This window comes from Hordeum vulgare, chromosome 5H, assembly GCF_904849725.1.
Source record: "Hordeum vulgare subsp. vulgare chromosome 5H, MorexV3_pseudomolecules_assembly, whole genome shotgun sequence".
Lineage (NCBI taxonomy): Eukaryota > Viridiplantae > Streptophyta > Magnoliopsida > Poales > Poaceae > Hordeum > Hordeum vulgare.
In genome coordinates, this window is record NC_058522.1 from 447,014,555 (window position 1) to 447,031,002 (window position 16,448).

Below are 16,448 nucleotides of genomic sequence, written 5' to 3' on the forward strand. Positions count from 1 at the left end.
ACGTTCTCCAAGAACAGGTCCTTGCTGCACATCTTCAGTCCCTGGAAAACAGCAACTCTGCATTTTCTCCAAACCAATGTCCAGTTGTGCTTCATTCTGCTTGGTGTTGCTACAACATGCAACTTCCTTGTCTGCTTATTCTGCTTGGTGTTGCTACAACCTGCAACTTCCTTGTCTGCATCCACTTCTTGTGGTGCAGGACTCTTGTGAGCTTCAGGGCTAGTGTGGATGGGAGCCCTGGTATGACCTGCGTCTGCTGCATTGCCGGTTGGGGCATGAAATGTAACGTCTCCGGGCTTATGATGATGATGATTGCTGCTTGTTGCATTGGCATTAGCTTCAACCAAAATAGATGCCAAACACTTACAGAACATTCCTTCCAGAACCTGGACAAATGATTTCAAAACCTTCTTAACTTCTGTTGCATGGAGCTTCTTGTGCTTTTCGTATATTGGTATCATGTGCCTTGGAATCTGTTTCAAAAGATAAGAACAAAAATGAAAATAGAGGAACAAAATTAGATTGCCCTCAAACAATGAAAAGCAGGCACACACACAACAAAAAAAGAATAAACAAAAAATAAAGCATTGCAACAACCATTTTGCTGAAAAAAAATGATGAGAAGCTCATGAAAAAAGTGCTTACCTCCATTTCTTCACTTGAAGGCAGTGGATGCAGCCACTCATCTAGAGAGCCACAGACATCACCACCGACCTCACATCCATCAAAGGCTGGGTTGCTTGGTATATCATGTGTTGGTGCATCTGTCCGAACAAACTTGTTGTTCTGATGTTGAGCTTCACTGCAGCTGTCTAGCCGTACATACGGCATCTCCGCCAAACGCCGAAGCTGTGAAAACCAATGCATAAAGGATAAAAGAGTTAAAACCACAACCAAACAAAAAAAAGGATTGGAAAAAATGAAAAAAATAAAAGGATAATGTGCTCTTACATTTCGTTTTCCAAAATCAATCTTATCTAGGCTTAGCTTATTCCTATCAATTTCTTGTATCAACTTAAAGTCGTCATTGCAAACGAAGCAAGACCTTGGGAGAGAGTAGTCAATTCTATGCTCACAAGCCAGCAAACGAGGCACCTCGACAAAGTCCATGTAAATAATCTAAAAACAAGACATAACAATAACATTGTGAGACAACCTGTCATAGATGGATGTTGCAGCGCAAAAAAAAATTGAAACAAAAAAATTGACACACACAAGCTCATGGGCCATACCGTAAACATTGGTAGACAGCCACCAATCCAGAAGGCAGTTTTCCCTTCATTCCTCTTCTTTTGATACTTCTTGACCTCATTCAACGCAACAGCCAAGAAATGCTCATCCCAAGCAAACTCATTGATACTGTCCATGTCAACCAAGCTCGCAAGATACTCTAAAGGAACCATGTTGCCAGTACGTGGAGAAAGCACAAGAGCAATACACAACAGTACCCATGCCCTCTTTATAGTAACAACATCAAGAACATCTGCAACTTCAAGCACTTTGATAGTGCACCTTGTTGGGGCCCTCGACCCAACTCGATATGGTTCACGCAACACATGTGGTTCATTCCTCCTCAACAACTCAACTGTCCTTGACCCAGAAGTTACATTGAAAATTTTCCGCACCATGTGTTTTGTGAACAAAATGGACTTCTGTCTGTGACTGCAGCAAGTAGAGTAAACAACTGAGCCTATAAGAAACAAAACCTTATAGCAAGGAAGTGGTGGGAAAAAATATTATTCAAGAGCAATATGCTTGAAAAATGCATACCTAAACAATGACTTCTCTGGATCAATTTTCATGACTACCCAATCCAGCAGATCAGTGGGTACAGAAAAAGAGTTGATGTTCACGAGGGAACCAAAACTGCATAGGCGTATAACATCCTTCTTCTTTTTGGGCAGACGATCCGCAATCTGTCGCAAGCGGGTGGCTGAGAAACGCGTTGAAAAAGACCCATTAGCAGCCGGACATTCTTCATCATCCATTCTGCAAAAAACACAAAAAGACGCATTGATCAACATGTTCGAAAAATATACTCTGAGTCTGACTAAGAAGCCAAGCACATTACACCCCATCCAAAAAGGCAGATATAATGCACCACAAAAACAAATTAAAGATGATCTAATCCTATACTAGGCCGCTGCTGTGTATGGACCCATAAATATAATCTCTGTGAAATGCTAGAGGGAATAGGTTGGTTTAGTCAGTGAAATCTGTTCTGGAGTGTGCAGAAATGTTCATACTAGTCTGATTTGTTGGTTTGTATTTGCATGTACGAGTTCAGTTCGGCAGGGGAATGTTCAGGTGTCATGTGGGCTTGTTGTTCAAATTGGTATGTTTCTAGATTATCCCCCCCACCCAGCAGAGATTTATACAGTTAGGCTGTCATTTTAATTTGATATTATTTATATCACTTCTTTGTTCTACGGAATGGGTCAGAATAGGATGCTGCTGCATTAACTTACTCTTTGTTGTGAAGATAAGCGCATAAAGCTTTCGACACGTATAAAAAGGAATTTCAAAGTTTCATCCTGTTTCCTTCTACAGTACATTATTTGTTAGAGCTGTTCTCTTATGTTCCACCCTCGTCATAATTGTTTTTAGTCCAGCGCCTGCAGAGCCTCGAGGTTGCCCAAGTTGTGAGCTGTGGTACCCGATGGAGGATCTCCCGGAGCCACTGCTTGCAAATATCATCAAGAGGATTACCATGTCGAGTGATCTCAATTATCTTTGCCTTGTGTCAAAGAGGCTGTGCACCACCGAGGCGGAGCATAGGGGTGCTATCCGTGTTGGCTGTGGTGTTGACCCTACAGTGGAAGCCTTGACATCATTGTTCTCCCGGTTCTCCAATTTGTGGAAGGTGGAGATCAGTTACTCTGGTTGGACACCCAATCATGGGGACCAGGTGAACAACCAAGCCATCCTTCCCAGTCGAAGGGCGGTGGCCGCACCCAGCTGAACGTCGCATCCGCGACGGAGAAATACAACACCGCAACTGCTGGCCTCATGGCGAAATGAAAAATTGAGTGGTTGAGCAAGTGCAGCAACCCGTCGGCGAACACCGGCGCTAGATTGTGGCACACGGCCGTGGAAAGGGCAGACCCGACGATCCCAAACAGCAACTCCTCCCCCTACCACCCCAACCTACACCTACCCAAGGTCCTCCACCGTCATTCCCTCTAGAAATGGGCCTAGAAATGCTCGGATTCCTACCGCGCACATACCGGATCTAGAGAAAAACTAGACTAACCTTGGATCTGCTTCGTCGTCGGCCATGGAGTGCGAAGAAGATGCCCGAGTAGCCGCTCCCTCTCTGCCCACCGGCGCCACTGGTGCCTTGCCCAGCTGTCGTGCAACTCCTCCCCCTACCACCCCCAACCTACACCTACCCAAGGTCCTCCACCGTCATTCCCTCTAGAATTGGCCTAGAAATGCTCCGATTCCTACCGCGCACATACCGGATCCAGAGAAAACTAGACTAACCTCGGATCTGCTTCGTCGTCGGCCATGGAGTGCGAAGAAGATGCCCGAGTAGCCGCTCCCTCTCTGCCCACCGGCGCCACTAGTGCGTTGCCCAGCTGTCGCGCCGACCGTCGCATCTGCCAGTTCTGGATCGAGCGAGAGAGAGGAAGAGGAGGAGTGCAAGTTGCAACGCTCAGCGGCAAGCTGCAATGAAGCGGGTGGACTCTGGTGGACCAAAAACACCTGGTTGGTGCGGCGCGTGCTACAACCTGGTCGGAGACTCGGCGCTGTCCAGTGTCCCGGACGACGCGATTTTGAACCGTCCGATTTCGTCCGATCGGACGGCACAGGAGCCGGTTTACGGACGGGGCGAATCAGCTGGTTGATCTAGAGCGTTTTCCTTTATCAATACTTTCGTATATCACGAGTACTACTAATTATCCGGCAACCTTGATCACGCTTATACTAAGGCGACTGCTACAAATCTGTCGCCTGATTTGTACCAGTCGTAATCCCCCTAGATAGTCGTCCGATTGAATGAGCCCTCACTGTCAGATTAAATTCCCGACATGGAACAGAGGCCGCGTGGTGCTCCAATGCAGCACTGACAGCGTCCGACGAGCTCCATTGCAACTACGAAAAACTCCATTGCAGCCGGTGGAGCTTCAACACAACACCGATGCTCCGGCGAAGCTCCATTACAACTCCCGCGGAGCTTCAACGCAGCACAGGCGCGTCCGCGAAAAAGCTTCATTGCAATTCCGGCGTAGCTTCAACGCAACAAGGCATGTCCGACGAAGCTCCATTACAACTCCGACGAGTCTTCATTGCAGCCCGGCGTTGCTCCATTGCAGCTAAGGCGATGCTCCCAATAGCTTGAAGGCAACATCACCGGAGTTGCAGCGCCCACGTCGGCCCTTGTCGTTGCAAAAGCCCGTCACCGGAGTGTGAGCTTGGCACCGGGTGCTGCAAAAGCCGCCCCGCGGGCTGGTCCGACAAGGGCCGCGGTGATGAGGAGAGGCGAAGCATGGGGATGGAGGTAGAAGATGAAGTAGAAATGAATCTGGCTCTAGGAGGGGAAGAGATAAGGTTGAGAGTAAAAAAAGAAACAGGAGAGGCAACATGTGGGTGTCTTGCGTGGTGCGTGGACCACGATGCGTGGCGTGCAGAAGACCCGGCTGATTTGCGGAGGATAATAAATGCTTATTAATTTGATTTTAGTCTCTTTAATACTTGGATCCAAGCATGGGTGAGGCTAGCAAGTTTTCGGTCATTACTTTTAGTCATGAGACTAAAACATATCCAAGCACCCTCATAGGTAGATACCGTAACATGTTAAATGCTATGCTACTATGTGTCATGCATGTCAATAAATGAGATCACCTATGATACTAGTTTATGTTACTATGCACTATGAAGATAGTATCATACAATAGTAACATATGCATGATACTACTATATGTTACTCTCCACTATGAGCAGCCTTGCGGATTTGGTATCATAAACTAGTATCATGCGCATGATACTAGTATATGATACTACCCATTACAACCAGCCTAAGTAAGGCTGAAAGTTAACTATTTTTGACACGACTTGCCTTTGTGAATATAGACTCTTGAGAACTTCTCTAATGGCGTTGTTTTCTCGATGTAGTTTTGTGAATTTATTGATTAATTACTTTCTTTATAAGATATTCAGAGTCTTGGGGTGATTACCCTCTTTCCAAAACAAAAACAAAAATAAAGATATTCAGAGATAATTCATAGAAACTGAATAAAGTAACCAAAATCTTTGATTTGACTAAACTATTCTAGAGTCTTTCTACAGGGATGTGCTGAATGAGTACGCATCAAAAACCAAGAAAATAAGAGACCTTGTCTTGCGATCGATAGCCAAGCTCCTGGAGATTGACGAGGATTACTTCGTCAACCAGATATCAAACAAGGCTTCCGGGTTTGCTAGATTGTACTACTACCCTCCGTGTCCGAGACCTGACCTAGTTTTGGGCCTCACGCCTCACTCTGATGGCAACCTCCTTACCATCCTTTTTGTCGACGACGATGTTGGTGGCTTGCAAGTTCAGAGAGATGGGAAATGGTACAATGTTCCAGCCAAGCCTCACACGCTGGTGATCAACTTAGCAGACTGCCTGGAGGTAGGCACCTACACATACAAGCTAGATACACACTTCCTCTCTTGAATGGTCTATAATGATCAACGTTAGTATATCCTATTTCCAGAATCCTAATGCTTCATTAACTCGTTTGTGCAATTTTAATGTAGATAATGAACAATGGAATCTTTAGGAGCCCAGTTCACAGAGTGGTGACGAACACTGAGAAGGAGAGGCTTTCGCTGGCCGTGTTCTATGCCGTGGATGAAGAAACGGTGCTGGAGCCAGCGCCCGGTTTGCTGGATGAGAAGCGACCACCAAGATATAGGAAAATGATGGCCAAGGATTTCGTAGCCGGACTTTTTGAACATTTCCTTCAAGGGAAGAGATTCATCGACACCCTGAAGATATAAGTTATAGTACGTGTTAACATTGATTACCTATGTAGAATAAAGAGATGGTCCTATCGTCTCTGAGTGGGGGTTTTATCTATCATTATCATAAGCAACTTAGGTTGTGTTTATATTCAGTTGTTTCCAAAGGATGCAAAACTTCGCTCCATCTCAGTGATTAAGAAGAACGGTGTGCTAGTTAATTATAAAGTGGAAAGACGGACCAAAGTAAATACCCCCTCCATCCGAAAATACTTGTATAAGAATGGATGTATGTAAATGTATTTTAGTTCTATAGACATATATTTGTATTTATTTGTATGATATATAATTTCGGACGAAGGGAATATAAGACAATTTTTAACACTGTCATGGACTCTAAAAACGTACTACCTCCGTACCTAAGTAATTGTTGTTATATAGTATTATCAAAGGTTATAGAGGTAGTACATGCATCCACACTGACAACCATGAGACATGACAGCCGCTAGAGACATCCGGCCGCACATAACAAATTACACAACGCACACGGCTAAGTAGAGAAACACTGCCGAGCTTGGACGTAAGCGTGCGTCACCTCTCTCAAAGCAAGCTACTCCAACTTCATGGCAGAGACCATAAGGCCTCGTTTGGTTAAGGGGAATTGGGGAGGTTTTGAGAGGAAAATCCCCGTGAGGGCCAGAAATCCCACAAATCCTCGGGCGCCCATTTGGTAGGAGGGGTTTGCTTAGCCCAATCTCCCCCGTTCCCCTTCAATCCCTTCCTATCCATGTGTTTTAAAACCCTCTTCGGGGGACTAGTGGAAGTAAAGCACCGGGAATTTGAGAGGATTGAGTGAAACAAAGGGATTCACCCAATCCCCTGAAATCCCTCCCTCTCAAAACCTCCCCAATCCCCCTTAACCAAACGAGGCCTAAGTGAGACTCTCACTGCAATAGTTGTGTGATGTCACATTAAGATCTGCCAAGCTATCAAGGCACACATATCGGCAACAAGGGAACTTCAATTTTGACGTCGAGAAAAAATATAAGTTCAATGTTAGGCACCTCTAGGCGTCAGTCGACCGGATCCAACCACGTCGCCTCCCACGCGACACGATACCTCAAGCATGGGCTGTTGGACGCCCCACCACGGACGCGTGGGACAAGAATATAAATTTCTGAAATTTGACTTGTGAGTCACTTCCTTGAATTTGAGCAATGAGCCAATTATCCAATTTCTGTGCATTCTTTTCCCGTCAATTAGCTCAGCGTGGCCACTGACCATTGGTGCTACTGTTCATCGTCAGATCGTGTGATACAAGATAGCTATTGGTGCTACTTCACTCACACTCTCACCGGTCTGACCGGAGGACGACACAATTGAAAAACTTATGGGTATTAGGCATTTGATCCCCTATATCAATTTAGTGGAGTATATTTGCCTTTTCTATTTTACTAAGTTTGACTCAACCGATCGCAAAACACCTTTATATTTACTCCTTCTTTCTGCGTCCGACTGAAATCGTCTCCCCCCTGCGTCGCGGGTCATCCTCCACGGACGCTTCATCGCTGCTCGTCTGATGCGCCCGTCGCCGTGTGTGCGCGCCTATACGCCGGTTCGAGGACTTCCTCGTCCACCCTCTGTCCCGGCCACCGGCGAGGACCTAGATCGGGGTTCGACAACGAGATGAGGGGACATGGGTGGCTGAAATCATGGATCGAGAGACCCACACCCGGTGGTGGCTCGGGAGCTTCCATACTGCCGATCTCACAGACATGGAGTACGACTGCTAGCAGGTCCGCTACCACGGTGTGGTGGCCCGACTCAACTTCCCCTTTGACACGGCTCCGGTCCACCTCGTCCCGTCGGAGCCGGGGTGGTGAGCTCGACTATGGCGCGGGAGGGCCGTGAGGCGAGGGAGCGCCTCGAGGCCAAGCTCGCCGACGAGGCCTACATGCAAGAGCTCTGCCGGCAGCACACGAAGCTCGTGGAGGCGGAGCGGATGATCTTTGCCAACACCGACAACGAGCTTATCGTTATCTCCTCCGATGATGAGGAGATCGACGTCTATGAGTGGAGGAGTGTCTTCCCCCACGACGAAGACGATGACACCGGCCTGGACCAAAATTGCGGCACACCGTACCTGATGAGGAAGGACCGTCTCGATCTCACATTCGACCGAAGTAGTTTAGTTAAGCTTAGTTTAATTTAAATTTGTTTTTTATGTTTAGTTATGCAAAACTATCTAAGTTTATGTTTGAATGCATGCTACTTACGGTTAAAATTGTTTTGAATTTGATTAAATTAAAATTTACTCCGTTAAGTTTAGGGAAACGCTTGTGGCCGGCGCTTCGGCCGAGCCGTTCGGTCGGTCGCGCACGACCCTCCGTGCAGCTTATTACGCATGCAGCTTTTTCCGTCTAAATTTGCTGCAACTAGCGTTTAAATTTGCTACAAGGTTTTTATTTGCTACATTTGTTCACTAAAAAAGCTGCATACGTTTGGTTGCAACTCCAGTTCAACAGATTTTTGCTACAACCGGTGTTTTTTTTTTTTGCTACAATCAGGTTAATTTTTGCTACAACCGGTATCATTTTTTGCTGCAACCATTCAGTAAAAAAGTTGCATACATGTTCGTGAGAGTTGCAACCCGAGTACACCGGATTATTTTTGCTACAACCAATATTTTGTTTTGTTACCACGCATCATCAGCGTTGTTTTTTTATGACCACGTTGATATTTTTCTGGTATAACCATATTTTTGTTGCAACCATGACGAAAATTTGCTGCATCATCGCTGAAATTTACTGCATCGAGGAATATTGCTGCATGGATAGATCTAACGATACGGCCCGCATACGGCTGACGGATCCGGCAGCGCGCGCTGTCGGCACGCCGGCGCAGAGCACTGCACTTAAGTTTAAGTTTAGGGCTTTGGTTCAGTCGCAATCTTGACTAGTGTATGACACGATTGTGACCGACAAAGAAGAGCCGCATGGAGTGCGTCATGCATGATGTCGCCAAGAAAATGATTGGGGCCACGTTTCTCTATTTTCCTTCGAGGAGGATAAATACAAAATTTTGAAAAGGAAAATCGAGGCACACACTCGAGGCTACATATATCGGCCCCTCCATCTTCAACTTCAAGTGAGCGGTAGTACTACCCAAACACTTACCCAAACAAAGAAATGGCTCCGTCCGATGAGTCGCCGATGGTGCGGCCGACGACGGTGCAGGAGCTGGCTGCGGCCGGCGTCGAGGAGCCGCCGCGACAGTACGTGGTGCAGGAGCAGGACGGTCACGGCGACCTGCTGGCCGCCGACGAGTTTCCGGAGCCCATCCCCCTCATCGATCTTACCCGGCTCACGGACGCCGACGAGGCCGAAAGGCTCCGGGCGGCGCTGCAGACATGGGGCTTCTTCCTGGTGAGCGAGCGTCTGCATGCGTGCACCTTAATTAGTTCATAAAGTTGTTGAACTCTTGCTAAAACTGTTTAACACTCATCCAGGCCACCAACCATGGGATCGAGGACTCTCTCATGGATGCCATCACGAGCGTGTCGAGGGAGTTCTTCCGGCAGCCGGCGGAAGAGAAGCAGAAATGCAGCAACCTGGTGGACGGCAACGGCGAGCACTACCAGGTGGAAGGGTATGGAAGTGACAAGGTGGTGTCCGAGGATCAGGTCCTCAACTGGAACGACCGGTTGCATCTGAGAGTGGAGCCGGAAGACGAGAGGAATTTCGCTAAGTGGCCCAGTCACCCGGAATCTTTCAGGTGACGTTTTTCTCATTTCTAATACTGTACTATTAGCTTAGTTGTAAGGAAGACGCAGTCAAATTTTAGGAAATTTCAGTGTAAAGAATAGTACTCTGTGATTTAGTCAATGGTCCGTAGCATTGCATGAATCTCTTGCTAGTGGACCCGTGTTATGATGTCATTTCCTATAATGAAGTTAGGCAGAGTCTTTTTTTAATAAACCACACAACTTTTCCTTGTGAATTCAGACTTTTATAAACTTCTCTTGATGATGTAGTTCTTTTGTTTATCGTGGTGTAGTTTTGTTAATTTTATTGATTAGTAGTTGCTTTCTTTAAAAGATATCCAAACTCAGGGGGAGTTACCCTATTAAAAAAGGGGTATTCACACACTACTCATAGAAAGCTAGAAAATGAATAGAAGAACCATTTTTTTTTGTTATAATTTTTGCAACCGAGAAGAACCAAAAGCTTTGATTTGACGAAATTGTTCTAGAGTCTTACTACAGGGATGTGCTACATGAGTATGCATCAAGAATCAAGAAAATAAGAGACCTCGTCTTGCGATCGATAGCCAAGCTCCTGGAGATTGACGAGGACTATTTCGTCAACCAGATATCAAACAAGGCTTCCGGGTTTGCTAGATTCAACTACTACCCTCCATGCCCGAGACCTGACCTAGTTTTGGGCCTCAGGCCTCACACCGACGGTGGTCTCCTTACCATCCTTCTCAACGATGACACCGTCGGTGGCTTGCAAGTTCAGAGAGATGGGAGATGGTACAATGTTCCAGCCAAGCCGCACACATTGCTGGTTAACCTAGCAGACTGCCTAGAAGTAAGCATGTGGGAATACAAGCTACATACACACTTACTCTCTTGATTAATATACAATGGTCGGTGTTATATCCTATCTCCTGAACCCTAATGCTTCATTGGCTTGTATGTAAAACTTTGACGCAGATAATGAACAATGGAATCTTTAGGAGCCCATTTCACAGAGTGGTGACGAACTTCAAGAAGGATAGGCTTTCCCTAGCTATGTTTTACGCCGTGGATGCGGAAACGATGCTAGAACCGGCGCCCGGTTTGCTGGATGGCAAGCGACCGCCAAGATATAGGAAAATATTGGCCAAGGACTTTGTGGCTGGGCTCTTCGAACATTTTCGTCAAGGGAAGAGATTCATCAACACCCTGAAAATATAGGTTCGGCGTTTATTATGGAGTTGTAACAGTGATTGCCTATGAAGAATAAAGAGATGGGTTTATCTATTGTGTGAGTGGGGATTTTCTCTACCATTTCCTTTCTTATAAGCAACTCAAATCCAGTTATACATGTCACGCATGACGCTAGCATAAACCATGTAGTGCACCTGCATAGTGTCAAATAAAAGTGGTGCACTCGTATCTTTGATGAATTAGTCTCCAAAAAGCGACAATAACAACCTATAATTGTTTCCGTTTACAAGGATGAATTAACAAATGAACCAAACACATGGGGACAATGATCAAAGTATTGAGTGACAAAAAATATATATGAAACAACACATGTATGGAGTTCATCTAGCCAACGACCTTGTGCAACTCCTTATCGTCTCACCATGGCCAACGGTCTTTTAAGTCGGTGGCCTCTATTCTCATTTCTCATTGTCGCATGCATAAACATTTGTGGATGAGAAAAATCGAGTCAACATCTCCATGGGAAAGTTGTCTAGAGAAGATGACAAACAACTTCATCATGCATCTTTCCCCCCTCATCTAAGTAGATGGGGGAGCAAATAGTTTTTTCGGGCACTTACAGTTTGGACCGAGGAATGACTTTGGCGCGAGGTACAATATGTTTTCTTGGTGGGGCCTTTGTGGTAGAAACCTTCGCCAGAGCTCTTGGTTTGGGTGGGACGGAGTCAGCACAAGCTTTCTTCGCATTGCAACCGTCGGTTAACCGATCAGTTTGAATTATTTAATGCAACAAGTTTCACATGATTAATGAATCGGTCGGGTTATTCAACTACCAAATTATATTAGACTACCCACAATGGGAGTAACATAGGTAGTAACATAGATGCCACCTAAGTAAGAAATGTGATGTGGCAACTAATTAATGAGAAGAGAGAGAAATTGAGTAACTTAGCATGTTACTCATACTTGAAGTAACATAGTGGATACCAAGGCAAGATGAGTCTATAAGCTAATAAATAAAAGGCTCAATGTTACTACCCCTATGTTACTATCCACTGTGGAGGTAGTAACTTAGACTAGTAACATATGTATGTTACTACTCTATGTTACTCCCCATTATGAGTAGTCTTAAGGATTCCAAATAGATAGAATTTACTTCAGGGGAGGCTTGGTGGCATTGTAGGGTCTCGAGGGGAAGTCGGGAAGGCGGTTGATGAGATCGAGGTCGTTGATGCTTTATTGCTCCTTTCTACTCTTTCCCGTGGATGGTACTTGTTGATCGTTATGCATGTTTGGAGCGCTCACTGGCTCCACCTCCGCCCTCATGGTTGGTCGCTCGTACATAGGATGATTTTGAGTTGATAGTGGTGAGTTACGAGATTGAGGAACGTGGATCATGTTTTGATTTCCTTTCACATAATAGGATGTGTGTGTGTGTGAGAGAGAGAGAGAGGAAGAGGGAGAGGGAGAGAGAGATCCTTATTCAACACTACGTAAAAATGTACTTCCCTCTTTGTCTCTAGCAAAACTCTTCATTATTTACAGCGAGTCTAAACTTGATGCAGCACATGACATTGTAGTCAATTTTGGCTACTAAGGATGTTATGTGAGACCTAAAAAGGTGGTTTTTCCCCGGCATAGTATGTGACCAGGATTAATTACAAGACCAAAGCATCAATAATGTGATATATTTGCATTGTTATATGATCAAATGAGAAGCCAACCTATTGCGGTGTTACATCCATGAAACATATTTTAATTTAAAACTTACACAAACTTAATAAATTGGGTAGGACCTTCCATGTATTTTGATGCAATATCTTCTGCACACAATTCATATATACATAATGCACCATGAAACATCCACAAACTACTATAAACAACCATTTTGGCATACATGTTTCATAGGAATGTTTCAATTTTCTTACCAACTGGCTTTACCTTCATGCAGATAGTTGTTTTCTTGTTGGGCACATTAAACTCAATGGAAATGAGATTTATTTGAGTGAGTCCTCTATTGCTTCTGCACATGGTATGGGTGAGAACCAATCCTTTATACCTAAGAGAGTCATCCCCACTCGTCTATTTATCTCAACATATGCAAGTATGCCACGTCACCATAAGATTATGGATGGGCCTATCTCAACATGCAACCATGTTTTGGAAAAAGACCCACCATCACATGCAACCATGCACGGGAAAATATTTTTCATTGTATTATAATACATATATATTCAATGCGTATTTTGCAACTATTCATAATCAAATATAATACTCCGTAAGTCGTATGTATTTTTAATTTTGGTCCATGTGTTATTAATCTAAATATTTATATCACACACAACCAAATCTCATTGAAATATATTACAACCGATTTCTGCAACACCACGCATAGCAACACAAACATGTGTACTAGAATTTAGAACTAGACGAGGTTACATTTTTATCCTCCAAATTCAAAGTTGCATATTTTTTACCTTTTCTTAGTCATACTCTCCTAGCTTTGGCTATGGTAAGAAATAAGCAATTAGAATACAAAACAAGTTTTAGTTCAATATTAAAAAATGCATAAGTAGTTATAATTACCTTCTGGTGCTCCATTACTAGAGTTAACATCATGTCTGTTTTTCTTAATCGTAGTTTCGAAGCATTGAATATGGTGTGAAGGAAGCTACTTAGTGTTGACAATTTTTTTCTGGTTGCATGATTTTGTCCTCAATATGACCTCAAATGGGGAAGTGATCAACATGAAAGTTGTGTATTTTGCGAGAGGAACAACTTTGCTTTTTTGGGTCATCTCTATCTGATGGCATATGCAACATTTGAAGCCAAAACAACGCGCCCAATTGGCACTGGGCTAAACAGAAACATTGTGATGTTTGGCACAAAAATTGACCCTCAAACCTCGAGGCTTAACAGAAACATTGAAAATTATATGCAAAACTTTGGTCTGGAACCTTTGGGCTACATCCAGGCTTAATAGAAACCATTGCAATAGTGTGCGCGAAGATTTGTCCTCGAACCTCAAGAGTTTTCAAGGACCAAAGCATCCAGGTCTGTCCAAACCCTTCAGGCTCACTTGTTCGGAATATGGTAGATTTGACGATTTTGATGAAAACCTGAGTTATTTCTTGTATGGAAAGTCCATCCGCATACATAGTCAAACACGACGACTAAATTGAATAACAACACAATACAAATCAATCTACTTCTAGTGAGATTACACCCATGTTTGCATATTAGTATATTACACTCACTCTAACATTTCATTGACTCAAAAAGCATGCTGTACATGTTACAAAGAGATGAAAATTATTAGTTGGCTTGCCTTTCTCGTTTTCTCATGAAGAAAAAAAGTTCCATTAGTGGCTCTCCCACGAGAGACCAAATGCGCCACCAGCCAGCGCCCCTTCCCGCTAGTACTCCATTTCGCCACCGCGAGGCGAATCTCGGGCAGCGGCGTCGACAACGGGGCTCTTCCTACCTAGATGACTCGATGATGGTGTAACTCATTGGTGCGGAGTGTGTGAAAACGGTGGTGGCCGTGAAGATCTAGCATGAAGGGGGCGTGCCTGAGGTGGCGGCGGAAGTTCAGTTGGGAGCTTGCCCAAAGCTAGCGACCAACGAGCTAGGTGCGGCGTAGGCTCTACACCCCGCTTGTGCGAGGCACAAGCTTGCTCGGGCGTGGTACTGATTAGCCGGGTTGGTGGCCCGCAAGGATCCAATGACTATCATACTCCCTCCGTACCTAAATAATTGTAGTTGGGGAGAACTAAACTAGTTCTCCCCTACTATAATTATTTAGGTACAGAGGAAGTATTATTTTTCTGGTGGGGGAGCTCGGGGTGCATGATAACATGCATGATGAGTCGTCCTTGGTCGGGTCCGGACGAATAGTTCTGGCCCACGCAGGTCTGGTGCACCAACGCCTTCTGGCGGGCATTCAACCCATGCCAGGTACTAGTTCTCGCCGATGTTCCCCATCCGTAGTCGAGGTGGGGCTGGATCTAGGTGGGATATGACACCCGTAACCGGGGTCCTTTGTCCGTGGGCCGACATCCGGGATGTCCATCTTGACCGACAGTGATTTTTCTCTAGCGTTGCCCGTGTCTAGGTGCAGCTGGTGCTCCACAACAGTGGTGTGTAGGTATTGGATGTCAGGGCGTCGACTCTAGATGGTTGATACATCTTCAACATATCTATATTTCCAAATACTTTTGCTCTTATTTACACCTCTAATTTATATGTTTTGAATGAAACTCACACAGATGCTATTATCAATAGAATTACCATGGTATTTTTTGGGGGGAAATAAAAGTGCTCAGAATTGGAAGATGATTTTTTGAGAACTATTTTGCGATAACCGAGGAATATTGGAGAAAAGATGGACTAGAAGGGGGCCACCAGGCCGCCACATGGCCTGGTGCCCCCCCCCAAGGCACGCCAGCTCACCCTATGGGGCTCTTGACCATCGCCTTATGCCAATTCCTTTGCCCAAAATCTTATATACCCAAAACATTACAACAAATTATCAACTTGTTTTGGGATATGGAGCCACTGCCAATGTTCTTCCTTTGGAGATCTGATGCGAAGTCCGCTTCTGGCTTTAGGGAGGAGGTTGCATCGTCATCATCATCTCAACCCTTCTTCATCAACAATTTCATGATAGTCACATCCATGTGTGAGTAATTCTTTTGTAGGTACATGGAGGTAGATGGGAATTGGACGATATTTTTTTGTAATAGCTGTCAGATTTGTTAGGACTTGATGCCTAGTATCCACTATATTCTGGGATTGATAGGGCTTAATGCTTGTCACTAGGGCCTGAGTATTATAATTTTAGATCCGAACTCTGTATGGTTTCATGAATATATTTGTATTCTTGATTATATCTGCAAGTTGTATTCATATGTTCCTAGACCCACAAAGTGACAATAATTGAATGGGGATGACTTTACCTTGAGCCCGCTGGTCGCTGTCACGGAAGGGTAGGACAAAATATATTATGCAAGTTTTTATCGGACGTAAAACTAATTATGGAATGTGCCTACATATGATTGATGGATTGGAGATAGTTTACTATCGCTCTATGTTAGAGTTACATAATGAATTTCATCTTGGAAAACCCACTATCTACTTCCATGTCTACGCTTTCTATTATTGTTGCTCCCATGACAATTACTAATGTCGCACTCCGCCACTATTCTGTAAATCTTACCACTGCTACTATATCACTATTGCTATCATATTAATGTGCTACTAATAAATTATTGCAAGAAAAATATCTCTCCATGTGTGGTTGAATTAAGAAACCAACTGCTAAGGCTTATACATATTCTTTAACTCCCCTTATGTTGAATCAGTGAGTTTGAGTTGAAGTACTTCCCTCAAAGACTGGCATGACCCCTATACTTGTGAGTCATCAATGGTGAGGCTGTGTGATTGGTTATGGGGCGAGCGTTGTTGCAGAGATGGTGGTGCACCCCCTTGGTCTATGTGGGTAGCGAGAAGAGGGGCGGTGTACAATCTTGGTGTTGTCGTGGCTAAGGTGGTGGTTGCTCCT

At 44.6% G+C, this 16,448-nt stretch overlaps 2 protein-coding genes across 2 annotated transcripts; both read left to right on the top strand.

Annotated features, from left to right (window-relative positions):
* The first annotated feature begins 3,674 nt into the window (after window positions 1–3,674).
* LOC123396851 (protein SRG1-like) lies at window positions 3,675–6,176 on the top strand. Its single transcript, XM_045091649.1, has 3 exons — window positions 3,675–3,821; window positions 5,276–5,620; window positions 5,749–6,176. Exons 1-3 carry the CDS (start codon window positions 3,675–3,677, stop codon window positions 5,989–5,991), a joined length of 735 nt encoding a protein of 244 aa, XP_044947584.1. The 3' UTR covers window positions 5,992–6,176.
* Window positions 6,177–9,053: 2,877 nt separating this feature from the next.
* LOC123398224 (protein SRG1-like) lies at window positions 9,054–10,978 on the top strand. Its single transcript, XM_045092720.1, has 4 exons — window positions 9,054–9,377; window positions 9,461–9,726; window positions 10,217–10,544; window positions 10,670–10,978. The coding sequence occupies exons 1-4, from the start codon at window positions 9,141–9,143 to the stop codon at window positions 10,910–10,912; spliced, it is 1,074 nt and encodes a 357-aa protein (XP_044948655.1). The 5' UTR covers window positions 9,054–9,140; the 3' UTR covers window positions 10,913–10,978.
* Window positions 10,979–16,448: the final 5,470 nt, after the last annotated feature.